This window comes from Pelecanus crispus, chromosome 17 (genome assembly GCF_030463565.1).
Source record: "Pelecanus crispus isolate bPelCri1 chromosome 17, bPelCri1.pri, whole genome shotgun sequence".
Lineage (NCBI taxonomy): Eukaryota > Metazoa > Chordata > Aves > Pelecaniformes > Pelecanidae > Pelecanus > Pelecanus crispus.
The window spans coordinates 7,409,920-7,435,506 of record NC_134659.1 but is presented as its reverse complement, the minus strand read 5'-3'; the positions used below and the strand labels follow the sequence as shown (position 1 = coordinate 7,435,506).

General features: G+C 62.6%; 2 protein-coding genes across 2 annotated transcripts; one reads left to right on the top strand and one right to left on the bottom strand.

The window, feature by feature from the left end:
• Positions 1-1,123: 1,123 nt before the first annotated feature.
• On the top strand, positions 1,124-11,904 carry STRIP1 (striatin interacting protein 1). The gene is made up of 21 exons (XM_075722335.1): positions 1,124-1,252; positions 2,851-2,920; positions 3,209-3,283; positions 3,720-3,854; positions 4,733-4,853; positions 5,219-5,287; positions 5,738-5,844; positions 6,289-6,416; positions 6,872-7,054; positions 7,175-7,392; positions 7,671-7,736; positions 7,953-8,016; positions 8,349-8,420; positions 8,689-8,763; positions 9,097-9,194; positions 9,485-9,611; positions 9,704-9,804; positions 10,028-10,094; positions 10,372-10,476; positions 10,783-10,987; positions 11,307-11,904. The coding sequence occupies exons 1-21, from the start codon at positions 1,124-1,126 to the stop codon at positions 11,552-11,554; spliced, it is 2,463 nt and encodes an 820-aa protein (XP_075578450.1). The 3' UTR covers positions 11,555-11,904.
• Positions 11,905-15,246: 3,342 nt separating this feature from the next.
• ALX3 (ALX homeobox 3) lies at positions 15,247-21,527 on the bottom strand. The gene is made up of 4 exons (XM_075722349.1): positions 21,175-21,527; positions 17,632-17,936; positions 16,234-16,296; positions 15,247-15,564 (listed from the first exon to the last, which is right to left on the bottom strand). The coding sequence occupies exons 1-4, from the start codon at positions 21,419-21,421 to the stop codon at positions 15,247-15,249; spliced, it is 933 nt and encodes a 310-aa protein (XP_075578464.1). The 5' UTR covers positions 21,422-21,527.
• Between the last annotated feature and the right edge of the window lie 4,060 nt (positions 21,528-25,587).

Genomic DNA, 25,587 nt, shown 5'->3' with positions numbered 1-25,587 from the left:
CCTCCATCCTCCCTCAAACTTCACAGGGCAGGGGGGGCTCATGCCTGGCTCAGTGAGCCGGGATGGGCGTCTGCGGGGAGGGAGCGAGAGCGTCCCCTTCTTCCCCGTGAGGGGACCCACGCCAGGACCCCTGCATTTGGGGTCACGGTCCCCCCGTTTCCCATCCACGTTAGGGTCGAACCTCGGCGTAAGGGCTCTGTGCATAAGCCATGTCGTGGGGGGGAGCCCGGGGATGGCGGTGGCAGCGTCGGGCCGGGAGGGAGAGGTTTATTTTGTATATGAATGATTTTTAATGAATGCAATATTAATCCTTGCAGATGAGCAATAAATCATTAAAGTCTAATTAAACTATTAGGAAAAACAAAGCGCTTTTGCTTGTGGGCAGTTTCTTTGGAAGAAAGAGCAAATGCAATCCCTTGGGGACCCGGAGCTGTGTCCAGGCCCAGGGCCTGGGCTGGGATCTGCCTTTGGCCACCTCGAGATGGGCTTTGGGCCCCGCCAGCACTCCCAGAGCAGCTCCAGGGCCCTGGATTTTGGTGTCTGCCCCCCTCTAAGCCCCTCTGGGCCCTTTCACTTGGGCTTTAAACCCCATCAGGTCCTTTTGTTGGGGTCTGGCTCCCCTCTGAGCCCTACCAGACCCCCTCTTTTTGGGGGGCTGAGCCCCTCCAAGCCCCTTGATTTGACGGTTCACTTGTTCTAGGCCTCCTCGGCTTGGGGTCTGCCCCCCTCCAGCCCTGCCCCTTCCTGCCCCTCCTAACATGGCGGCCCGAAGGTAGGCGCCGAGGGAGGGCGGAAGTGCCCCTCCCAACATGGCTGACGCCACTCCTAAGATGGCCGCGCGGGGGCGGAGCTCCCCGCCCGCCCGGCTGCGGCGCCGGCCGTGGCCGTCGGGGGCGGGCGGCGGTGGGCGGGGCGGCGGCCGGGGCGGCGGGGCCGGCGGGCAGAGCCACGTTGCAGCCGCCCGAGCGGCCGGACAGCACCACCACCCCCCACCACACGCCCCCACCCCGCGCCCGGTGCCACTCCCAACATGGCGGCGGCGCTGCCCCGGCTCTCCCTGCCGCTCCCGCGAGAGGGGGGGGTGAGTCCTCGCGAGAGCTCGGCGCGGTGCAGGGCGGCCGACATGGAGCCGGGCGGCGGCGGCGGCGGCGGGGGCGCGGGGCCGCTCCCGGGTAACAACAAGGCCCGCGGCGGGGCTGCGCCGCCCGGCAAGGCCCGCGACCTGGGCCGCCCGCCGCGCAAGGACTCCGAGGTCAGCGCCGCTGCCGCCGGGCCCGGCTCCGCGGGGGGGGGCGGCCTTCCCGGGCGGGGCGGGCCGGGCCGGGCCGGGCCGCGTCGTCCTCCCCGCCGTGGGCCTGGGGCCTGCCCGGGCGGTGCCGGTGCCCGCGGGCTCCGCTGTCCGCTGCAGTCCTGACCCGCGCGGTGCTTCCCACCCTGCTCGGGCTCCGCCTTCCCCCGGGCCGGTGCTGGGCCAGCCGCTCCCCCCCTCTCCCGGAGCCGGTGCTTCGGTACCGGTTCCACTGCGGCCCAAAGCCTTGGCCTGGCGCGGCGGCAGCGGGGCTGAGCGGGCCGGCAGCAGCTCTGTGGAGCCGAGAGGCCCCTCTCTGCCAGGCCGCCTTGGTAGCGGGGTTGCCCAAAACCCGCCTGGGTCGGTACCGCGCTCGGGTCGGTGCCGGTTTCCCGTTCGTCCATGGCTCGTCCATCTCTTCCCCAAGTCTGGGTCGGTTGGACCCATCTGGGCATGAGGGTGGCTCGGTCTTGGGTCTCCAAACAGGCCTGGCACTGGCCACCCTGCTTCCAGGGCTGCGCTGGGCTCTCACCGCCCCGGCCGGGGGCTTCTCCCCAGCTTTGCCGGTCAGTAGGGGCCCTGTGCGGCAAGGGCTGGGTTGTCGGGTCCCCACGCATCGGATCGGTCCCGGGATGGCTCTGGCAAGAGGTGACCGACCCCTCCAAGGAGACCCCGAGGTCCCGGTGGGGCCTCCTGAGCCGGGGGGGATCAGGATTTTGTGGGACTGGGTGGAGCTGATTTGATTTACCCCGGGGCTTTCCCATCACGTCCCCCAAATCTGGTTCATTCCTGGGGTGGCTCTGGAGCCATCCGCTTCCACGGGTGTCCTCACCGGCATGGGGAACGCTCCCCGAAATGATGGGAGAGGGTCACAAGAAGGTCTGCATGATCCTTGGGTGCCGGGGAACTGCTCCCAGCCCTGCAGAGCAGCACAGACCCAACCCCAGCGGGTTGGATCTGCTCAGGAGTGGGTGCCCTGACATTCAGGAGGGTTTTGCTTTGGGCCCATGTTGATGAATTCCTTAAAGGGAACAGATACTTCATACTCTAAGGCTTCTTCTGGATGTTTTTTCAGCCTCACTAAAGCTGCCTGGAGTTGTTTCATTCTCACTGTTCACATCCACTGGCATCCCTGCAGTCGGCACTGGGGGGATAGCCCAAATTTTCACACATCTATGCAAAATGGGTGAGCTCTGAGAGCACCCTGGTCCCACATGACGCCCTCCCTGCCCTGCGATTAAACACGCCCTGTCTCCTGCTTTATTTTTTGGCCTTTTGGGGCTCCCGGAGTGTTTTAGAGGTGGTGCAGCAGCAGGGGCTGCCCACCGGCGAAGCGCAGCGTGGCTCAATGCGGCGGAGCTGGGGAGAGCTGGGATGGAGATGCAGGAGGTGGGTAGGAGTTGCCTTGGTAACGTTTATGCTGCTGCGGGTACATTTTTGGTCTCGAACGGAAGATACAGTCCTGGAGTCGCGGGAGGATGAGGTGAATTGTGAATGTCTTGGGGATTTTGGTTTTCCTGAAACACACTGTAATGTAAACTGAATTCTTCCTCTGCTTTCAGGGCTATTCCGAGTCCCCAGACCTGGAGTTTGAATATGCAGATACGGACAAATGGGCTGCAGAGCTCTCTGGTAAGGAATTCGTCTTGATGGATCAATGAATCAGCCTTAATTTTCTTTCCTGGTAGTGATGAAAGGAGCTCCATCAATTCCAGTATTGCTCCATTATTGTCTTTAAACACCTTAGTCACACTAAAAGGGAAGTGATATTGTGTAATTGATTTTTTTAGCCTTATGCTGGGTGTGTTTTTTGCATTTCCCTCATCTTGGATAAAACTGCAATTAACGTGGCCAAGTTGCAGCTTCCTCTGACAGCTCGGTGCAGGTTGCTGGAGATTTTCCTCTGTGCTCTTTTGGCAGAGCTGTACAGCTACACAGAAGGCCCAGAGTTCCTGCTCAACCGCAAGTGCTTCGAGGAGGACTTCAGGATCCACGGTAAGACCCTTCTCTTGGACCTCTCACCCCTCTGGGGAGGGACAGGGATCTCCCGAAGGAGACACGGGGATTGATGCATTAATGCTGCGTCAGAGAGCTCGAGCCGTACGCTGACAATCTTCATGCGGCTTGGACTGGAGATCTCGTTAGTGTGCGTGGGCTGGCCCCGGAGCGCAGCTCGCTGCCTCCAACACGCTCAGTGTTTACTGATGTTGATGTCTGAGGCGGTTCATCGGCGCCAGGACAGCTGTGCAGCAGCAAGAGTATCCAGCTCATTTCCCATCAGCTGCCAGCGCTGGTTCAGATGGATGTGATGTTGCCTGGGGCAGCCCTGTTTTCCGTCATGCTGAATCCTTTTGAGCTGTTCTGTGATGGTTTGTGTCCAGGGCAGGCAGAGGTGCCCCGTGCCCTCAGCCTGCCTGCTTTGGCTTTTCAGTGCGGGACAAGAAATGGACCGAGCTGGACAAGAACCAGCACCGCACTCACGCCATGCGGCTCCTCGATGGGCTGGAGGTCACCGCGCGGGAGAAGAGGCTGAGGGTTGCCCGAGCCATCCTTTACGTTGCCCAAGGTGACACCAGACCTCTGCCCCCTTAGTTTTCCCCATTGCTAAATCCGGGTAATGGATTGGAGGCTATCGATTTTTTGTTGAGGTGCTGGAGCGTGTTCAGAGAAGGGCAAGGAAGCTGGGGAAGGGTCTGGAGCACAGGGCTGATGGGGAGCGGCTGAGGGAACTGGGGTTGTTTAGCCTAGAGAAGAGGAGGCTGAGGGGAGACCTTATCGCTCTCTACAACTCCCTGAAAGGAGGGTGCAGTGAGGGGGGTGTTGGGCTCTTCTCCCATGTAGTTAGCGATAGGATGAGAGGAAATGGACTCAAGCTGCACCAGGGGAGATTTAGGTTGGAAATTAGGAAAAATTTCTTTATGGAAAGGGTGGTCAAGCATTGGAACAGGCTGCCCAGAGAGGTGGTGGAGTCCCCATCCCTGGAAGTGTTCAAAACACGGGTAGATGTGGCACTTGGGGACATGGTTTAGTCTAGTCTACCCTTGATTGGTTTAGTGTGGACTTAGCAGTGTAGGTTAATGGTTGGACTGGATGATCTTAAAGGGCTTTTCTAACCTAAATGATTCTATGATTTAAAATATTTAAAATCGGTTTCTTTCCTTGCATTTTTGATTTCACTTGGGATGTCTGGAAGGAAGCTAATTCTCATGGGAGCCAGACAGTTTATAGGAGTTTGGTCCAAAATTTGGCCGACTTCCCCGTGCTATCCCGGCTCTGCCAGTCCTGGGCTGCATTACCCGCAGGAGGGCAGTTCCGTCCTCTGCAACCAACTTTTTGCCTTAAAATTAAGGCTGTGTTTTTCGTTCCCCTTGCAAAGCGCTCTGGCAGTGTGGGAGGGCCTGGGGATCCCCGCGGAGATGGGATCCAGCGAGGGTGTCGTTGCAGGCACGTTTGGGGAGTGTGGCTCCGAGGCCGAGGTGCAGGCTTGGATGAGGTATAACATCTTCCTCCTGCTGGAAGTGGGGACGTTCAACGCTTTGGTGGAGCTGCTGAACATGGAGATTGAGTGAGTACTGGGGGAAAGCACTTCAGAAATGGCTCTGGAGCTCCTTGGCAAGAGTTTTTCCAGTTTGTGGCAGTCCCATTCCAGCTCTGTCTATCCCTAATCTGATTCCTGCAGCCGCCAGAATGACTTCTGTTCTGGGTGGATAAGTAATGTAGAGTTATACCTGATTTATACAGAAATTCGCTATGAGCCATGCTGCCTGGCAGCAAATAGAGGTGGGTCTGTTCCCCCTCCCTCGATTGCACTGTGAATGGAGGACTCGTTGCAGCAATATCTATTCCAGGGTTTGGCTTTGGCGTGTGGGTTGCTTGGGGCAGAGTTCAAACGTCTCCAAAGGCCCCTCTGAGGCTCTTTTCCCTCTGCAGTAACAGCGCGGCTTGCAGCAGTGCCGTGAGGAAGCCGGCCATCTCTCTGGCTGACAGCACGGACCTGAGGTACGGAGCAGGGCTCGGGAGGAGGGGATGCTCTGGGGGTGAGACGGGGACCCCGTGTTTGCTGGTTTCTTTGGTGGGCTGAGGCAGGCCCGCAGGCACCAGCGGGTGTCCCGGGGCTGTCCCAGCTTCTGCCCCGGCTCCGTGAGCACCGTCGGGTGCACTCAGGTCTGCTCAGCCAGTAAACGTCCCCTGCGCTCAGCCCGCACAGCAGGCGTGTGGCTGGTTGGGGACGGCAAAGCAGTAAAGTACGAGACAGCAATTTTTTTTCTTGCTTTCACTTGCAGAGACCTTTTTTTCCCCAGAGCATCCAATCTCCTGGTGTGGAGCGGGGGTGTGGAAGCTGGCTCTGGCCTGGGCAGATCCAGCCTCCCCCAGAGCCCTGGGTGCCAGTGGTGCCTCCAAAACTCATCCCAACCTCTGTTGATTTCCCTGACCTTCTGCTTTTTGCAGGGTGCTGCTGAACATCATGTACCTGATCGTGGAGACGGTTCGGCAGGAGGCCGAGGGGGACAAGCCCGAGTGGAAGAGCATGAGACAGACCTTCCGAGCAGAGCTGGGTGAGGACCAGGTGCTTGGCGCTTGATGGGACGGAGGTTTCCAGGGCTGAAGAGCAAGAGAGTGAGATGGGGTTTGGCTCTAGGCCTCAGTTAATGGGGACTGGCAGCACTGGTTTGGTTTCTGCTAGGCTGAACCTTGCTGGTAGGGCAAAGGGGAATGAGCAGAGGAAGCCAGCCAGCCTTTTCTGCTGTCTGGGTGCTCTCTCCCTGGGGAGAAAAACTTCCAGGGGCTGTCACTTCCTCTCCACACAGAGGTAAGAAATCATGGAGGTTACAAGGCCTTGGAAAGGAAGAGAGGAGCTGTCTAGGGTGACACGAGGATCTCAGAGATTGGGGGGTGCCGGACTGCAGAGGCCGTGGGAGGGCGAAGGGGCTGGTGGTGCTGGTGGTTGGGGTGAGGACAGGGATGAGGAATGCCTGGCTATTGCTGCCGTGTGGTTCCAGGAGCCCCCCTGTACAACAACGAGCCCTTCTCTGTCATGCTCTTTGGGATGGTGACCAAATTCTGCAGCGGCCACGCTCCGCACTTCCCCATGAAGAAGGTGCTGCTCTTGCTCTGGAAAACCGTGCTGGTAAGGAGAGGCCATGGGCTGTGCCAACACGCGTCTTGCGGTTTGACATGCGGCAGAGGAAGGAAGTTCTGCCCTCTGAGCTGGCTGTAATTGCTCCATGCTCTTTTTCTGGCATTCAGCCGAGTAGTTTGCGCCCTATTAAACCCACCTCCAGGTTTCACCCCATAGGAGAGCATTGGATATTGGTGTCTGGAGCTGGATACCAAGGACGGACCCAAAGCAAGCTCCCTGGATGGGGTTTGTGTGAAAGAAAAGGTCCACACACTTCAGTTGTGGATGCCTGACCGCCCTCCTGTCCCTTCTGCCTTTCACAATGACGAGAGCAGTGTGGGGACAGGCAGCTCTTGTTTTACACCCCAGGGAAGGATTTGGGACACCTGAAGAGTGGATTTGGGGAGGGCAGGTGCAGAAGCCCCCGGTGCCACGTGCTCAGGGTGCCGTGGTCTCCCTTGCAGTGCACCCTGGGGGGCTTTGAGGAGCTCCAGAGCATGAAGGCAGAGAAGCGGGAGATCCTGGGCCTCCCGCCACTCCCGGAGGACAGCATTAAAGTGATCCGCAACATGCGAGCTGCTTCCCCACCCGCGTCCGCCTCCGATCTGATTGAGCAGCAGCAGAAGCGAGGCCGGCGGGAGCACAAGGTGAGGCCAGCGCAAGGAGCTGGGGACGGTGACATTAACGAGGGGACGGCTGGGGTCTGGGCACTGACCTTGGAGCAGCTTGTCCCCAGGATGTTCACCGGCCTGCTCTTCTCTCTCCAGGCCCTGATTAAGCAGGATAACCTTGATGCCTTTAACGAGCGGGACCCTTACAAAGCTGATGATTCCCGTGAGGAAGAGGAGGAAAATGATGATGACAACAGCCTGGAGGGAGAGACCTTCCCCCTCGAACGGGACGAAGTGATGCCTCCCCCCACTCAGCATCCCCCCAGTGACCGCATCACCTGCCCCAAGGGGCTGCCCTGGGCCCCCAAGGTCCGGTGAGTCCGTGGGGCTGACCTTGGGCCAGGCTGTGGGGAGAGCTGGAGCGGGTTGAGGAAAACGGAGGCTGGTAAATATTGAGAACTTCAGCAGCAGTGTGGGGAAGATGGGGTGGTTGATCTGATGGTCACTTTGGTGGGTGTTCTCTCGGTGGAGCAGGCTCAGCACCATCTCCTTTATCTGACGGTGAGGCTTTTCCTGGCACCCTGTGCCTGGGGCTGCGGTGTGCCCAGGCGGACAGGAAGATGTGACTCTTCCCCTTGCCCCTTTGCTGCAGAGAGAAGGACATTGAGATGTTCCTGGAGTCCAGCCGCAGCAAGTTCATTGGCTATACTCTGGGCAGGTGGGTTCCCGCAGAGCCAGCCTGGGGGGCTGCCGATTTGGGGGGGGGCTGCGGTAGAGGCTGCTTGTGTGGGGGCTGCCGTTGCCCTCCGCTCGGCAGCAGAGCAGCCCTGAGCTCGGTGGCTGGTTCTCGGGGTGGTGGTCTCTGACCCCCCGCCGGGGTGGCTCAGCTTTGCTCCTGCCCCCACCCCAGCCTGGCTCTTTCCCTTCTCTCCAGTGACACCAACACCGTGGTGGGCTTGCCCAGGCCCATCCACGAGAGCATCCGAACCCTGAAGCTGGTGAGTACATCAATGAATTCCTCCACACCCTGCTGTTGTGTGGGTGCCCCTTCCCCTTCCCCCTGCACCGATTGCAGCGCGGGAGCAGCCTTAAGTTTTCATCCCATCCCTGGTCTCCCAGGCTGGCTGTGAACCCCTCTCTTCGCTGGCTTCGTCCCTTTCTTACTGGGGCTGTCCCAGAGGCGAGGCCAGCGGCCACCCCCCTGCCCGTCAACGTTGGTCACCACTGGGACGGGAATAACAGGGAGGGACTTAAAAAGGTGACGGGACCAGGCTGGTGGCATTGGGGGGGGGGGGCCCGCGGTGTGACCCCCTGCTCTCTGCCCGTGCAGCACAAGTACACGTCGATCGCTGAGGTGCAAGTGCACATGGAGGACGAGTACCTGCGCTCTCCGCTCTCTGGGGTGAGTGTGGGGATGAGGATGGGACAAAGCTGTCGAGCTGGGGGCGCTCGGTCCCGCCAGGCCTTTTAGCTGTCGATGGGGCTGGGGGTTTGCTCCGCTGGGGAAGGAGGAGCGATTTCTCTGGGGCAGAGGGTGGGGTGTGTGGGGAGGCTTTGGGCAGGAGCCAGGGGCATCCTGCCCTTGGGGTTGGAGAGCCTGGGGCTGAGCCAGGTGCACGGCGCTGCTGGCAGCTCCTGGTATGAGGTTTTCTGGTCTCTCCTGGCACCAGGGGGAAGAAGAAGTGGAGCAAGTCCCTGCGGAGATCCTGTACCAGGGCCTGCTGCCCAGCCTGCCGCAGTACATGGTGAGCTGGGGAGCACTGGGGGTGCCCCGGCTCCACTCTGTCCGCATGGAGCTGGTCTGGCGGTGCCTTGCCCTGGGGCCTCCCTCCGCTGCTCCGTCCCTTTCCAATTATGTCCCCGAGGTTTTCTTCCCTCCTCACATGTTGTACATCCCTGTTATTCCCTCCTGCAGTAGGGAGGGAGGCCTGTGGCCAGTCCCCTTGCTCCCATCCCTTTTCCCATCTCCCCCTTTTCCCATCTCCCCCTTTTCCCATCTCCCCCTTTTCCCATCTCCCCCTTTTCCCATCTCCCCCTTTTCCCATCTCCCCCTTTTCCCATCTCCCCCTTTTCCCCAGATTGCTCTGCTGAAGATCCTCCTTGCTGCAGCCCCCACCTCCAAAGCCAAGACGGACTCCATCAACATCCTGGCAGACGTCTTGCCGGAGGAGATGCCGTGAGTGACCGTGGAGGGCGAGCAGAGGTGCTGGGTGGTGGCAGGAAGGACGGGGGGGACGGGAGGGAGCCAGGCAGGGTGGCGCGGTTTGGACTGGGGCTGTGCTGAGGCCTCCTGGGCGATCTGACAGTCTTCTGCTCGGCGCCGTGCCAGGAATTGCGTGTTGCTGCAGGAGCTGGCTGCGGGTGGCTGCTCGGAGCCTGGGGGATGGCAGGACTGTCCGCCGACACCTCCGGGGCTGGCCGGGTGCGGACGGTGCCCCAGCCCAAGGATCCCTCTGTGTCCCCCAGGACCACAGTGCTGCAGAGCATGAAGCTGGGAGTGGATGTCAATCGGCACAAGGAGATCATCGTCAAAGCCATTTCTGCTGTGCTGCTCCTCCTGCTCAAGCACTTCAAGCTGAATCACATCTACCAGGTGAGGCGAGCCAGGGTCTGGCTGCCCTGCACGGGGCTTTGGGGATGGGCAGGACCCAGGATGGGTCCCCGTTCACCCGCTTTTCTCCCCAGTTTGAGTACATGGCCCAGCATCTGGTCTTCGCCAACTGCATCCCGCTCATCCTGAAGTTCTTCAACCAGAACATCATGTCCTACATCACTGCCAAGAACAGGTAGTGGAGGGGGATGCCCACCCGCATCTCTACCGACTGTGGGGAGGGGGTCCCTGCTTGCTTTGCCCCTCCGCAGTCCCTCCCTGGCTGTGGCCTGGGTGCAGGTAGACCCGGGGAGGTGCCCACCGCAGCTGATGGGTGGGTGGGAGGTGTGGGGCTGCGTTGCCCGCAGGCCAGGTAGGATCTGGGGGAGCAGCACAACACCCCCCTCTCCTTCCTGCAGCATTTCCGTCCTGGACTACCCCTACTGCGTGGTGCACGAGCTGCCCGAGCTGACGGCAGAGAGCCTGGTGAGTCGCTCCCTTCTCTGCCAGGTCCTGGCACCCCGGGGTGCTCCCCAAAGGGTTTCATGGGTGCAGGGAGGCAGCAGGGCTCCAGCAGCCAGCCCTAGCACCCTCAGCACTCCTGCGCTTTGCCCCGGCACTGCTGGGGCTTTGGGTGGGTGGCTGACATCTCCTGCCTGCGTGCCATGCTCTACTCCTTTGGGCAAGGGTCCTCAGGCCAAAACAGCCTCTCCTCGTCCCCGCTCCCATCCCTTGCCTGACCCCTGCCTCTGCTTTCCCGCAGGAAGCCGGAGACAACAACCAGTTTTGCTGGAGGAACCTCTTCTCCTGCATAAACCTCCTGCGCATCCTGAACAAGCTGACCAAGTGGAAGCATTCCCGCACCATGGTGAGGGGTGGGGAATGTGCTGGGGCTCAGCCCAGCCTGACCGGGCTGTCGCGGGGCGCCTGGACTGGGTTGAGGGGGCTGTGGATACCTTGGGGTGCCCTTTGTGCTGCACCCCAGACCTCGTTGGGGAGCAGCAGGCGAGGGAGGGGGGGCGGAAGGGGCGAGGGAGAGCGCACGCCGCGGGGAAGGGTTTGTGTGTGCTGGAGCGGGGAGGGGGTTGGCACGTGTGTGACGGGAGGTACCCACGTACCCATTGCAGCCACATCACCCCTCTGTCCCCGGCTGCCGGGGGGCTGTTCCCCGCAGATGCTGGTGGTGTTTAAGTCAGCACCCATCCTGAAGCGGGCGCTGAAGGTGAAGCAGGCCATGATGCAGCTCTATGTGCTGAAGCTGCTCAAGGTACAGACCAAGTACCTGGGCCGGCAGTGGAGGAAGAGCAACATGAAGACCATGTCGGCCATCTACCAGAAAGTGCGGCACCGTCTGAACGACGACTGGGCTTACGGCAACGGTACGTCCTTTGCAGCGGCTGCAGAGCTTCCCGTTACCCGCTGTGCTGCCTGCTCTGTGCAGTGACGTGGCTGTGCCCAGAGCTGTCCCTTTGCTGCTGGGGACTCCTGCAGCCCTTAGGGCTGGGCCGCAGGGATGGATTTGGGGTGGTGGCATCGTGGGGAAGAGGGAAAGGGCTGGCAATGGCTGGTGTTAGTTGCTGCCTGCTCCGTGCCCTGCCTGTTGCTCTTTGTAAGGACCTGCAAAGACCTTTCCTGAGGGATTTGGGCTGGCTGAAGGGCCCCCAGCTCCCCCCTGACACCCCTCTTCCCTCTGCCCAGACCTGGATGCTCGGCCCTGGGACTTCCAGGCGGAGGAGTGCGCCCTACGCGCCAGCATCGAGCGCTTCAACTCGCGTCGCTACGACCGGGCGCACAGCAACCCCGATTTTCTGCCCGTGGACAACTGCCTGCAGAGCGTGCTGGGCCAGCGCGTGGACCTGCCCGAGGATTTCCAGGTCAACTACGACCTGTGGCTGGAGCGGGAGGTCTTCTCCCGACCCATCTCCTGGGAGGAGCTGCTGCAGTGACGGACGACGGGGAGGCAGGAGCGGGTGCTTTGGGGAGATCTCGAGGCTGGCCCGCTGCCGAGGGGCAGGGGGAGCGAGGTTTTGGGGGGTCTGTGGGTGCTGGACCCCCTTGTGACAGGCTTGGGAAGAGGCTGGAGCTGTGGGGTCCTCACCGAGACGCCATCCTGTCCCTCTGCCTCCTTCCAGGCTGTGCCAGGCTCAACCCCGAGCCAAGGCTGAAGGCTCGGTGGAGGCCACGGTGCCCTGACAGTTTCCTGTTGGGTGGGGGGGGGACCTGTGCGCGCCCTTGGTCGATGCTTTCGGAGGCAGCACCACCATCATCCTCCTCCTGCCCCCCACCAGCCAGAGCCAAGAAGGGGGAGCGGGCGGCGGTGCGGGGAGCGGGGCAAAGCGGGGCGAGAGCCCCTTCGCCGCTGCTGCGGGACGCGGGGAGGAGAGGCTGCTGTGGCAGGAAAATGGCCTGTCCCTGCCCGGACCTTGCTGGGGGACACGGTGACGGGGTCGGGGTGCTGGGAGGGCGATAGCGGGGGGGTTGAGGGGCTGACCTCTTGCCGCCGGGCTGGGGAGGGCTGGAGACTGCAGTCTTCCCTTGCCCCGCTGGGTGGGGTGGATGAGCTGTACATATAAATATATATATTTCGCGATATCTCTGACCCCAGCGTGTCTGGGCTCTGTCCGCGTCACCTCCTGCCCCTGGGAAGCAGCCACGGGTGAACCCAGCGACGGGGCTGGGTGGGTGCTCGGGGTTCGTTGTCTCATGTTCTTGACCCTGCTCATTCCTCAAGTCCCGCTGGGAGCGGGTTACCTGTCGCCGAAAAGATTGAATATTTATCTTGCGAGTGGATCTGTTGGCTTGGGGGAGCTGCTGACCTCAGGGGGGTGCGGGCAGGAGCTGGCAGGTTCGAGCAGGCATTTGCCCAAACCCTCCCGAGTTCTGCCCTGGGATTTCTGGCACCGGTGTGGTGGTGTCAGCAGGATTTTCTTTGGCACCCTTGCCGTGTCTCGGTTTTCCTGGCAGAGAGGCAGCAGCCCCGGCCAGCTCGGGTGGGTGAAATCCCGGGAGCTTCACCGCTGGTTTGAGTGGGGAGAGGCAGGGCCCGGGCAGAGGGGGCTGTGGGCAGAGGGGAGCTGCGGCAGCCCCCACGCACTTGCCCTCGCCTGCCGGGATGCACCATGGCCGAGCCCGTGGTGCTCCGGGAGCGACCCCGGCTGCCGTCCCTGCCCCGGGGGCTCCAGGCCGTTTTCTGGCGGCTGTGCCACGCTGGGGTGCATCGGGGTGGCACAAACTGGGGGGGCTGTGCTCTGTTCCTGCCCCCCAGCTCCCCACCCAGCCTTGGGGGTGCTCAGCCCCTGCCCTGGAGCCCACCCTGTGGGCTCTGAAGGCCGGAGGCGGCAAACTCAGCCCGTGGTAGACATCAGAGAAGCCGCGCCGGCTCGGCCTCGACGGTAACGTGCCCTTAGTAAGTCCCCGGACTGTGTGGCCGTGAGACGGGCTGTGGGACTCATCCTGCCCTCCTCCCCGTAGCCACGGGCAAGGGACGGGTGGTGACATCAAGGGGGAGCCCAGCGACCCCTCCGAGGTCCCTAAAGCCGCACCCTGACCTTGTCCCCCTGTGAGCAGCACAGCTCGGGGGGGCCATGTCCCGAGCAGGACCCGGCCGGGGTGGGGTGCAACCCCCGCCGCCGCGTTGCGATGGGCGATGCACCTATTTCCAAAGTGCAGAGCCCCTCAGGCTGCTTTCCTTCCACCTGGGTGTCCCACAGCACCACCCCGGCCCCCAAAACCCTGTCCTGGTGCAGGAGCTGGCCCGGGGAGCCCGGCGGGATGCTCGCAGATGAGGTGTGAGCCGAGGCGAGCTCTCCATCACACCTCGCTCCCCTCCGCCTGCTCTAAAATGTTCCCCAGCTGTGCCGGCTGATCACAGACCGCGGCTTTTATAGCGCTGCCGGAGCCATAAATAACTTATTAAAAATGTGTTTTATTGTTTATAAATGAATAACAAAATCCCTGCTGGCAGGAGGAGGGGGGCTGCGGGAGCCAGGGCGTGAGATGTCCCAGGCGAGGGTGGGCACCCATCGGGTGCGTGGCTGGGCCGTGGGCTGCCTCCCGGGGGACCCCCGCCGCGGCCAGGCTGTGCCAGGGGTGCCGAGTCCGCTGGGTGAGGAGCAACATCCGCACAGGTCTTGGAGAATTTGGGCTGCGTTGGGCTGGAAACCTTGGTTTTTGGCCCAAATCGGGCTGGAGCGGCGGGTCGGGGGTCTGTGGTGCCCGACCGAGGTTCCCCCTCCCCAGCATCAGGGTGCAGGAGAGCAGGAGCTGGGGGCAGGGCGGCATTGCAGTTTCTGGGGTTTTTTTTGGCAGGAGGGAGCCCTTGGGGGTGTGACGGCATCTCCCGGCGTTGGGGTGAGTGGGAGCAAGGGGAGATCCCGCTCGTGACTTGATTTGGGCCGTTTGCCTGATGTGGGGGGGGTCACTCTGGTGGGACAGGACACGCTGCTGTGACCTGGGCGCTTGGAGGGACTCGTGGTGTGCCCCGGGACCCCCGGAGCAGAGGAAGGATGTCGGATGTTCCCCCCCCCGCCTCAGACACCCAGGACTGGCCATACAGGTAGCACCTCTAACAGGCTTCCTGTGGGCCCCCAAAATGGGGAAACCCCCTCCAAATTGACCACTTGTGCCCCCGACACCCCAGCTGGGGCACCCGGGGTGCTACCTGGGATGGGGGTCCCACCCGCTGGGATTAAAGCACCTCCCGGCCTTATCAATCCGAGGGGTAACAGGCACGGGGCGGCTACGGGTGACCACATGGGGGCTTCAATTTAGGTGCCTTTATCCCCGCAGCCCCCCCACCCCATACTGGTTCATTGCCTGGCCCTGCGTTGCTGGAGCTGGTGACTGTGCTGGGGGGGTTGTCCTGAACCCCCTTTCCCCTCCGCGGGGGAGCAGGAAGGGCTGCCGGTGCTTTGGGGGGGCTTCGAGGGCTCCTTGAATGTGGCTGGGGGTTTTGCTCTGCCCCCAGTAACCCCCCCCGAGCACCAGCGGCTCTCCCAGCTTGCGTGGGTCTTCCCAGTATGGCTGGACTGGGACGTGAAGAACCCAATTTCTGCCATTGCTGGCTGCGCTGGTGGGGGGGGGGGGGGTCAGCAGTCAAATTTTGGCTGGGGAAAGGAGCGCTACCCCCAAAACAACCCAGTGGCCCCTGCCACGGTGCTCCCCTGGTACCCCCCACCTGCACGGTCCCCTCCCCGGACGCACCCACGGCTGCTGCCCCCCGGGTTGGGCACGGGGGGGCTGCAGGCAGCGGGGAGGGGGGGCAAGAGGCTGTGACCCCGCTGCAAGCCACCGGCTCTCTCCATCAAATCCCATTCTCTGCACGTGCTTGGGGGGGGGCTCAGGTATTTTAGGAGCTGCTTTTGGGGTCCTGAGCAGCCAGGGCCAGCCCTGCCAGGGCAGGCTGGGTTTGGGGGTGACCCTTTACCCTCCCCCCAGCAGCCCCGCTTTGACACCCCTCACCCGGGGCGGGGGGTGACAGCAGGGAGACGGAGCGGGGTGGGATGCAGGAAGCTCACGGAGATTGGGGTGCACTGGGGGGGGGGGGGGGTAAGGGTGACCCCACCAACCTGCTCCCAAACCCTGGTGCTGGGGGGGGGGGGGGGGTGGTGAACGGTCCGTGTCCCTCCCCGGGGGGGGATCACGTAGCCCAGCTCAGCAGGCTGCCGGTCGCCTCTTTGCTCTTCATCCTCAGCGGCACCAGGGTGGGCGACTTGTAGTCGTGTTCGGGTGCCGGCTCGAAGGGGTGGGTGCCCAGGGCTGCGGGGGGGAGGCCATGCAGGGAGTAGAGGCTGTTGATGCCGGGGTGGGGGCTGGGAGAAGCGGGGATGCCCATGAAGCCGGCGATGTTGCTGTGAGCGTGGGGGTACGGAGACATGCAGGGGGACGGGATGCTCTCGGGGGGCAGGAGCCCCGCAGGGCTCCCGGGGCCGGAGCTTGGCCACAGGTTGTTCTGCAGCTGGAAGAAAGGACCAAAAAAAAAAAAAAAAAAAAAAGCCAAAATAAGAAGCCAAAAGCGAAGCGGGAGGGGGAGGCCAGATGTGGGTGGGGACCACGCCACCCCCCCCTTGGATCCCACCTACCCGCAAGGTGCAGAGCGATGGGCGCCTTTGCTTTATTTTAATTGCCTGCGGTGGGGAGGTTGAATCCTGATTGAAATCTTCCTCCCTGCCTCCCGTGCAGGGCAGCCGTGGAAGAGTACGGCATCGGAGATGCGCGTGAAGCTGAGTTTTAAATTATTTCTACGCTTTTCAACGTGGACAAAAAAATCCCCCAGGCAGTTTTGCCAAAAAGGGGAGCAGGAAGCACTGCTGGATATGGGACAGCTAAGGGGGTTTCTCAGGGGGGAGCACCCCAAAACCTGCCCCAAAGGGCATCGTCCCACTGGAGACGGAGGGGGACGTAAAGCAGCATCGTCCTGTGTGTGCCAAAATGCGATGCTGCATCTCTCCCCCCCGGGGCCACGTGCTTTTCCCAAGGGCACATGGAACCGCAGGGCCCGTGGGAGAGAAGGGGCAAAAAATGGGTGATGTGGGTCACCCCACAGGGACCCCGGGTGCAATGGGACGGGACCCCTGCCCTCGCAGGGGACAGGGCTGGGGCAGGCAGCCGCCGCGGCATCTCTCACCTCCTGGATTTTTCCGTAACGTTCCCGTTTCCGCCACTTGGCCCGTCGGTTCTGGAACCAGACCTGGGGGATGGAGGAGGGGGCTGAGGCGCAGGGACCCCTGCCCGCCCCGGGGCGAGATGGGCAGCTCTCTGCCCGGGTCCATGCTCATCTTCCCGGCAGGAAAAGAGCCCTCACGCCACGCCCCAGCATCCCGGTAAACTGGAGATGAACGGAGGAAGCTGCCCTTGTGCACAGCCCTGTTTGAGCGCACCAGCTTTTTTCTCTACCAAGAGCAGAAATCTCTGTTATCCCGCTTGGGAAATAAGCAGTCCTGCTCCGGGCACGGTCCTTTTCTCTCCCTTGGGCTTCTGGGCTTCATTTACCCCAGGTTTTTGTTGCAGAATGAGGCTCTTTGGGTCCTGCGTGGTCACCACGAGCCACCCGTGCATCCCCCCCGTGCCACCGGCTGGGGCGGCGACGGCTCCCGCAGCATCTCCCCGGAGAGGAGGGGGTGGCACCGGGACGCTTGCCACAGGCCTCCCGTGCTTGCAGGTAATTTCATCTAAATCCACCTCAAATCAGGGCTTGGGTGCTGGCGGCTGGGTGGCTGCAGGCTCAGGGCGCGCAACCCCTGCCTTGTCCCCAGCTCCTGCCCCTGCCTTGTCCCCAGCTCCTGTCCCCGCCTTGTCCCCAGCTCCTGTCCCTTGCCTTGTCCCCAGCTCCTGCCCCACGGGAAGGGCAGCACCCAGGACTCGGTGGCTCGAGGCACCCAGCGCCCGATGGGTGCTCCCTGCTCGCTTCGTTACCCGCCTGCCTTCGCTTTTCTCCCTGCTGGGTGCCCCCTCCAGCTGCCTCTTCCCACCGGGAGCCTCAAACCACATGGAGAGGCCTCGGGAAGGAGCTTTGCCGGCCTGACGCAGGCGTGATGCCGGGTGGCGAGGGAGGGCCTCATCCTGCCCCACGTCCTGGGATGCACCACCCCCAGCCCCGTCTGCGCTGAGCCCCCGGGGACCCCTCTCCGGGGATGGCAGCTCCGTTGCTGCTCATCCTGAGCTTCAGGGAGCTGAGCTGGGGATGATGGATGCATGGAGGGCAGGGAGGATCATGTTAGGGGATGCTGAGAGGGGAGGTTGGCAATGACCCCCCAAATTTTGCCTCTTCCCACCCCTTGGGTCCTGCAGACAGGGGATAAGGGGAGAACCGGAGAGGCAACCGGTACCCGCACCCTGTGGCGATGGGTGAAGCGAGTGCTTGGGCTGGGATTTCCCCTCCGGGGCTTAGCAAAATCCTCCTGGGAAAACCAGCTTCCAACTCAGCATCACCCTGTGGAGGAGGAAAAAGCATCCCCAGCTCTGCCCAGCACCACCCGGCACGGCCGTGCCCATCCCTACGGGAGCCGGGGAGCCGTGCCCGTACCTGCACCCTGGCTTCGGTCAGGTCTGTCCGTAGTGCCAGCTGCTCGCGGGCATAGACGTCGGGGTAATGTGTCTTCTGGAAGACCTTCTCCAGCTCCTCCAGCTGGAACGTGCTGAAGGTCGTCCTGTTCCTCCGCTTCTTGCTCTTGCTCTTGCCCAGGGGCTCAGGGAGCTCGGGGACCCCGTGCTCCCGTAGGCTGCCCAGGGGTGCTGCCAGCGGGCACCCCAGCTCCCCCCCGGCTTTCAGGGGGGCCCGGCAGGCTGTGGGCATCGCCTGGTACCCGCCTTTGCACCCCTTCTCGCTGCCTGGCACGGGGAGAGGCACACGACGGGGTGGTGTTAAAGGCGTTAACGAAGCAAAAGCCCGCAGCCCCAAACCTCCCCTCCCACCCCTGCAGGACCCGAGGCCCCCGGGCACGGTCACCCCGGGGGGATGTGGGGGTGCGGTCGCAGGAGAAAGGGGCTCGGTGCAAGCGCGCAGCGCTCAAATCGAGCGCCGGGGAGGGCAAAATCCCGGCTCCCCAGGGGAGCTGCGGGCTGGTGCTGCTCCCCCAGGGTGCGGGAGGGAAGCCTGGCCGGAGCAGTGGGTGCTTGGGGACCCCCTTGGGTGCTGCTGCCAAGGGATGTGGGGTGGGCGAGGCGGGTGGACAGAGAAGGCGAGCACGGGATCCGTTTGCAGACAGGGCTTCGCTCAGCTCTCCTCGTCCCTCTGCTCCCGCTCCCTGCTCCGCTGCGCCCGGGGCAGGGGCATGGGCTCCACCAGTCCCCCCAGCCCGCCCCAGCGCTGGGCTGCAGCCAGAGTCCCGCGCCCCAGCTCGCTTCCAGGGGAGCCTCTGCCTGCCCCCGGGCCAGCACCTCCCTGTAGCTGGAACTCGCAGGGAACCGTTTGGAAAGGAGGGAAAAATACCCCCCGCCTTTTCGCTCAAGAACAGCTCCCTTTCCCCACCCTCCCACGGGACCGGGGGGGCCAGAGCAAGAAATTTGGGGGTTCCCCCCTTCCTCTTGCTGCTGCGGCATCTCTGGGGGGGGTCTCATGAAATGGCTTCAAGGAGATAAGTCATGGCCGTGCGTTTTGGGCGTCACCTTTGCCCCCCGGGAGGGTTGTTTGTCCCCCCACGGGGACACATGGAGCTCGGAGGCTCCAGCCGATGCCGGGCGCTGCTGGGATCCTGAGGAGCTGAACTGGTGAAGGGAGAACGGAGGGGGGGACTTGGTGGATTGGGGGAGGTGGCTTGGGGTCCCCCAGCAGCCAAGGGGACACAGGGGTGTCACCTGGGAAGGAGACAACCTGAAAATGCTGGGTTTTGCCCCAGTCTCACCCCCACCCCGAGCACCAGCTCCTGAGGCTCGGGCTGGCTGCAGGTGGAGACCACTGGCCCCCTCAGAAGGGCAGGATCAGGCCCACGGGGCCAGCGCGGGGGGAAATCATCTCCTTCAGGATGGATCTTTCTTCCTAGCCCGTTAACGAGTACGTCCCGGTGGAGCGGGGTACGGGGTCCCCATCCCTGCGGACCAACCCGGGGCTCCGTGCCCCCCAAACCAGCCCCTGCCGCGGCCTTTTCCGGACTTTCAGTTTTGATTTTTGGTTGTTTCCTAATTAAGGCAATTTGGGGGTTACGGCGCGCAGCCGAGAGCCGAGGTCCAGCTGCTTTGAATTAATGGGAAAACGTTATCTGGGGGGAGGATTTGGGGGGCAATTGCTCCCCGTCCCTCTCGGTACCGACCTGTCTACGTGCCCAGCGGTGGGTAATGGCGAAGGGATGAGGCCAAATTGCCGTTTCCTCCCCGCTTTGTCCTCTGAAGGGCTCAGCCGCCAGGCCGGGAGGGGTTTAATGATAAAAAATAAGCCCCACCAAGGAGCGGAGCGAAGGCAGAAAACCCAACCGTGATTGAAAAGAAGGAAAAATGACCGAACTAAAAAACTCCCGCTGCACAAAGCGGTCCGATAAATGCGTCGGGTTTGGGGTTTTTCCCCCCTTTTCAAAGGCAACACGCCGCATTTCCGAGCGACCCGCGGGTTTCGGCTTTGGAGACAAATAAATAAATGGCCAGAAAGAAGGAGAAGGCAGGAAAGGAGCAGGATACGGGTGCGTAGCTAAATAAACACGGCGTCGCAGGGGGACAAAGAGGATGGGAAAAAGGGAAGATATAGATATTCCCCCCACCCCCCCTTCCTAAACTGACACCCCCTGAAAGATTTGGCGGCGCTGGGGAAGCCAGCAGCTGGGGAACAGCTGTACAATTCTTGGGTTAACCAGGAGGGGAAAGGAGAACTCAAAGGGATCATTAGCGAAGGGATGGGGGCACGGCAAGGGCTCCCGGGAACCGGGGGGAAGATACGGCAGCCGCCACCGAAAGCCACCCCGGGGATGGCGGCGTCGCCCGCCGCGGCGGGAGCAGGTAAGGGTGGCGGAGGGGACGGGCCCGGGGTCCCCGGGGCTTTTTCTACCTGTTCCCCCCGGCCGGGAGCGGGGCAGCTTTTGCCAGGCCCCACCTGGTTCCCATTACACCCGCGGCGCTGCCTTTTTCTTCTTATATTAAAGCGAAGGGAGAAAAAAGACGGGGGGGGGGGGGGGGTAAAAGGCCCGTGGGAGCGGGGAGCCCCGGGGGGACGGGCTGAGCCCGGGAGCCCCCGACGGTCCCGGCCGGGAGGGAAAGTGCGAGGCGAGGGAGCGGCGGGTGTCGCTGGGCCGGTGGAAGCGATGGGGAAGCCCCGGGTCGGTGGAAGCGATGGGGAAGCCCCGGGAAGAGCCTGGTCCTGGAGCCTGGAGCGGGGTGCGGAGCCCCGGCGGGCACCGGGGAACCGGGCACGGGGGAGCCCCGGCAGCCGGGCACGGGGGAGCCCCAGGGAACCGGGAGCCCCGGAGCCGTGCACCGGCGAGCCCCGCGCCCTGCAAGCCCCGCGGCCCGGCCCCCCAGGCCCGGAGCTGCCGGCGCTGCCCGGGCGCGGAGCCGCGGGCCGGTCCGTGCGGCCGCTGCACCGGTTGCTGCCGCCGGTCCCGCCCGGTGAGGCCCGGGCACGGCGGGTGGCGGCCGGCAGCGCCTTCCCGGCCTCCTCCGAGGGGCCGGGGCCGCTCTCCGGGCCCGGTCAGGGGCTCGGCCCCGCCGGGAGCCGCCGCTCCTCCGCCCGGGCCCGGGCCGGTCCCCGCCGTCGCGGCCGCGGGGCCGGGTCCCTGCCCCCGGCCCTTCTCCCTCTCCCCACGCTCCGGGAGGGCGGGGACGATCCCGGAGACCTCGGTCTCTGTCGCGACACGGTCCCGCCTGCCCGACACACGGGAGCACCGGCCCGGCTCCCGTCGAGGGGGATGCCCCGGCGGCCTCCGCTCCGACGGGGCCATATCGCGACAGCGGCCGCCTCGGGGAAGCCGGGCGATAGGGCGCTCGCGGGGGGGGTGTCAGGGCTGGGGGTGCCGGCAGACACCGAGGGCAGCGGCAGCATCAGGCCCCCGGGCGGGGGGAGGGAGGGGGAAAGAGAAGCAGAAGGGGCCGGGGAGGGGGACGGCGGCCCCGGCTCCCCCCCTCCACCCGCCGCTCGCCCCGGTACCTGCAGCCCCGGCCGGGTAGAAGGGCTTCCCATTGACGGCCACGGCGAGGGGGCCCGGGCCGGCGACCCCCCGGTACCGGGGCTCTGCCTTGTCCGGCGGGCAGCGGCCCGGGCGGGGGCTGAGCGGCGGCGGCTGCCGGGGGGGGCCCGGGGGCCCGCCCGTGAAGGCGGTGGGAGCCCGGGGGAGCCCCGGGGGGGGTCCGGCCCGGCGAGGCGGGGGGAAGGCCGGGCAGCCCGGTGCCTCCATGCCGCAGGTTGGAGGGAACGGGGGCAGCGGCGGGGAGCGGATTTTGTGCGGGGGGCCGGGGAGGAGGGGGATGGTGGCGGTGGGAAGGGAGGGATCGCCAAGCACCCCCCCCACCCCCACCCACCCCCACACCCACTCGCACACCCCAGCCCACTTCCCCCACTCCACAGCCAGTCACGTGCGTCCTCCCAGCCACTTCGTTAACCCTCTAATCCCAATTCCCCCAGCCCCAAGGTCCCTTTCCCGAGTGGGTCGGAGCCCAGCAGCCCCCCCCCCCCCCCCATTCCCGAGGCAGGGGCCGTGGGGGGAGCCCCGCTCCTCCCCTCCCAGCGCTCCCAGTGTCTCCCAGCCACAGGAAATGCCCAGGGCCCTTCCTTGATTTAAAGCTTCATCCCCAACTGCTACGAGCAGCTCAAAATCCCAGGCAGGGGGAGAAACTTCCAGTTTTCAGGCACCCTCTGGGGTTTTTTCCCCCCTTCCCAAGCTGTACGGAACCCATTTGTAGCCGCTCCCTCCCCAAGGCTGGGGCTGAGGCCTGGGCAGGTCGGTGCAGGGATGAGCGTGACCCTGGGACACGGGATCCAGGATCCCACGGTGCCGTGTCCGCCCTTGGAGCAGGCGCTGGGCTCTGCTGGCGTGGGAGGTGTTTGCTCCCAGCACCGGGGAGGTCCTATCCTGCTCCCCGCGTGTCCCTGCCGCTGGTCCCACATCCCTGGATTTGGGTCCCCCCATCCCAGCAGCCTGGCTTTGGCTTTCGCAGCGGGCGTCGGGGTTGGGGCAGAGCAGATCAGAGATTGCCTGGGCTTTTTTTTTTTGCCTGCTTCACCCTCTCTGCTCCCTTTTTGCTCCCCTGCATCCATCCGCTTTGGAGCCGCTTCGGCTGCTCCCCAGGGCCGGGCGTTTGGCTTTGCGGAGGGGGGGTTATACAGTTTTTGGGGTGTTTGAATGCAAAATGATGGGGCAAGTTTGGCAATTCAAAGGCTCAGCGTGAAAGAGAGAAGGGATTAAATATCGGGCACGGCGAAAGGAGCAGATATCTGGGCTGAGGGCTGATGTTTTACACCCCCATTTGCCGTTTTCCCCTCCGCATGACGCAGACCACGGCTTTTAACGCATCCCAGGGCGTCGCTCCTTGCTCGAGGTCCAGGAAAAAATAAACTCGCAGGTACTGGGGCTGCAGGGCAGGGGATGAACTGCATGGGAGCAGCGAAAAGAGGCGGGGAAGGAGCAGGCGGATCACAGACGCGTGATATGAAGTAGCGGAACGAGAGGATAACACTGACCATTAAATACCGTTATGCAGCGTGCTATCGGTTTATTGGTGCTGCTGGGGCAGTACTTTGTTATCCCAGGTATGGTGCAAATCTGGGATCGCTGGACAATCTTCTTTCAAAGAGCTTATGAGAAAAATATAATGTCACCCCTGTGTCTTGGCAGCCGTCGCAGGATTGATACGACGTTGTCGGGTCGTTGCAAAACCCGGTGTTACCGCAGGAGCGCCGGGTTTGTGGCGTGTGGTATAAATCGCGGCTGGATTTTCCAGTCCCTGGGTAGGGAAACTGTATTTGCAGGAAAAATAGGGGCTGGGTTGCGATCCTGGGCTCAAACTTCTTGTGGCAGCAAATCCTGCGAGGGGCTGGCTCTGCAAATGGGGGTCTGAACGTGCGGTGCCCCCTCCTCACCCACCCTCGAAATGCCCACGACGGCTCCCTCTGCATCCCGCATCCCGCGGCGTTCCCTGACGCTTTCCCTTCACAGCAGCTGGAGCTGCCGAGATTTTCCCTGTTCGACAGTCCACAGCTCGCTGCGTGTTGTAAATTATTGCTAAATAGGGACTGTGAGTCCTCTGGCACGCAACAAGTCATTAAATATTGTTAAACATAACATAACTCCTGTAAAGGCTTATTAGTTTCAACGTACCTCTCCCAGTTTTACTGCTGGCATTTAAAGGATTTTAACAGCAGAGGGATGAGTCCATGTGTGCCGGCGGTGCGGAGGGCGACGGGCGGGCTGGTTTGGGGGGTGCTGGTTTTGGGGCTTGAGCCATTGCTGGGACCCTCCCTGGCCGGTGGCAGAGGGCTTGGGAAGGTGTTTGGTCTCCTGGGGTTTGGGGTATTTGGGAGCTGAAGGCAGCGTGAAGGGGGGGTTTGCTGAGATCTTTTGGATATTTGTGGTGGTGGTGGCGGTTCGTGGAGGTGCCAGTTTGGTCCCTCCGCTGAGCAGGGCTGAGGACCAGGACTCCGGGGGTCTCCTCCAACCCTCTGCCCTGGTTTTTTTTGGTGTGTGGAGCCAGACCAGGCTGCCTCATCCTCCTCGGCGCGCGGATGTGTGGGGTGCTTTGAGATGGGGGGAAAGGCTGCTGGGGGACACCAAGGTGGGTGCCTCTCCTTAGGCACCATGGATGGGTGCCGGTACGGGACCGACCGGGGCAGGGAGGTCCCCGTGGGGCTTCCGGGGCTCGCTGGGGTTCGTTTGCCACAAACCAGGTTATTTGTGGGCAAAGGACGATCCCAACAAACTCCTCAGCTGAAAAGCTTCCGGGAGAAACTTTTTACAATGTCACGGTGCCCGACTCCGACGTCTCTGCAAGGGGAAGCGCCGGTGGGTCGGCTCTTGGATTGAAATGACATTTTGTGGCCCTGTTTTAATTGCATCTGCCACCAAACGAGCCACACAAGAGAGCCGCCAAGTGCAGCGGGAGGACTCCGGCGGGATGCTCTGTGGGCAAACGTCTTCTGTTTTCGGTTTCTCTCTCGTTTGCTGGGAGGAGGAATTCTTTTCCCCCTCTTTGCATCCCATTGGCTTTCCCGATTGTCTCCAACCATCCCAGAGAGCTGCCTCGCCTCCCCTGGGATCGGGAGATGTCACTGAAGAGCTCAGCGGGAGGCCGGGAGGGTTTGCATAGCTCTGTGGTTTGTACGAACGCCCCTGCACAGCCGAGACTTTGCAACGTTACCCAGAGCCTTGGAAATGCTGGCGAGGCACGGAGCAATGCCTAACGCACGGGACCGGGAACGGGCTTCTCCTTCGCCAAGGACACGCTTTCCCGCCCAGGCTGAAGGTCGAGCCGTGGGCAGCGTAGATGAGGACCAGCAGTCGTGGTCCAGCCCGCGGGCGTTTTCTCAAGGGGGTTGATTTTTATTATGTTTGCCTCTGCGATCTGCAGTTTGGGAAGCGAGCCCGTTCCTGGGAGCCTGCTGAGAAAAAGCTATGGCTTCCTCTGGAAAGCAGGGAGGCAGCTCAGCTCAACGTGCCTCTGGCACATGAGCTTCAGGGTCGGGGCAGAAGGGACAGAGTCTGGGGACAACCGTCCTCCTGATGGCACTTTTAGACACCAAAGCCCCCCTCTAGCCTGGAGCATCCCCAGCTGTGCTGGGCGGGTGCTGACCAAGCTTGGCCCCGGGCTTGGAGGCTGCTCTCCAGCTCTTCTGCTTCTCTCCGTGCCCAGGCCAGGTCCTCAGCCTGCAGAAACACCGCGTGTGGACAACAGGCGCTGGGATGACACAGCGAAGGCCGTTCCCTCCCTCCTTTGCAAGGACACGCATTTTGGGGAAGCCCATGAGGTTCCTCCCTTGCCCGAGGAAGGTGTGGGGCTCAGGACCGTCTCCTCATCCCCAGCGGAGATTCATCCCTGGCTGGTTTACGCCCCTTGTTAGGTGCCAACGTTGTCTTCTAGTTTATCTTGGGCACGTCCCTGCATCTCTCTGTCATGCAGGGACAATAATCTTGTCCCTGAGCAGCAAAGTAATAATTAATTATTATTCTACCCTTAATTGGCTTAGTGGTGGACTCGGTAGTGTTAGGTTAATGGTTGGGCTGGATGATCTTAAAAGGTCTTTTCCAACCTAAACGATTCGATGATTCTACGAAGGGAATCTGTGCCCTTGCTTACTTTTTTTTTTTTTGCTAAAGCTGCAGAGCTATCACGGGTTCAATCCTCAGCCCTTGTCCGTCTGCACATCCCTCTCTGCCTCCCAGATACCCCAGAAAATCCTCCAATTCCTAACGTCCGACTCATCGTAGAGTTTCATCCCAAGCGACGGTTCGGTCTCTCTCAGGAATGTGCACGTTGACGGCAGGAAAAATGACTTTATTAATTCACCTGGGGAAATCTCCCTTGCTGATTGCAACCCTGGTTTGCGTTAGCGAGTGGGAGACGGAGCCCG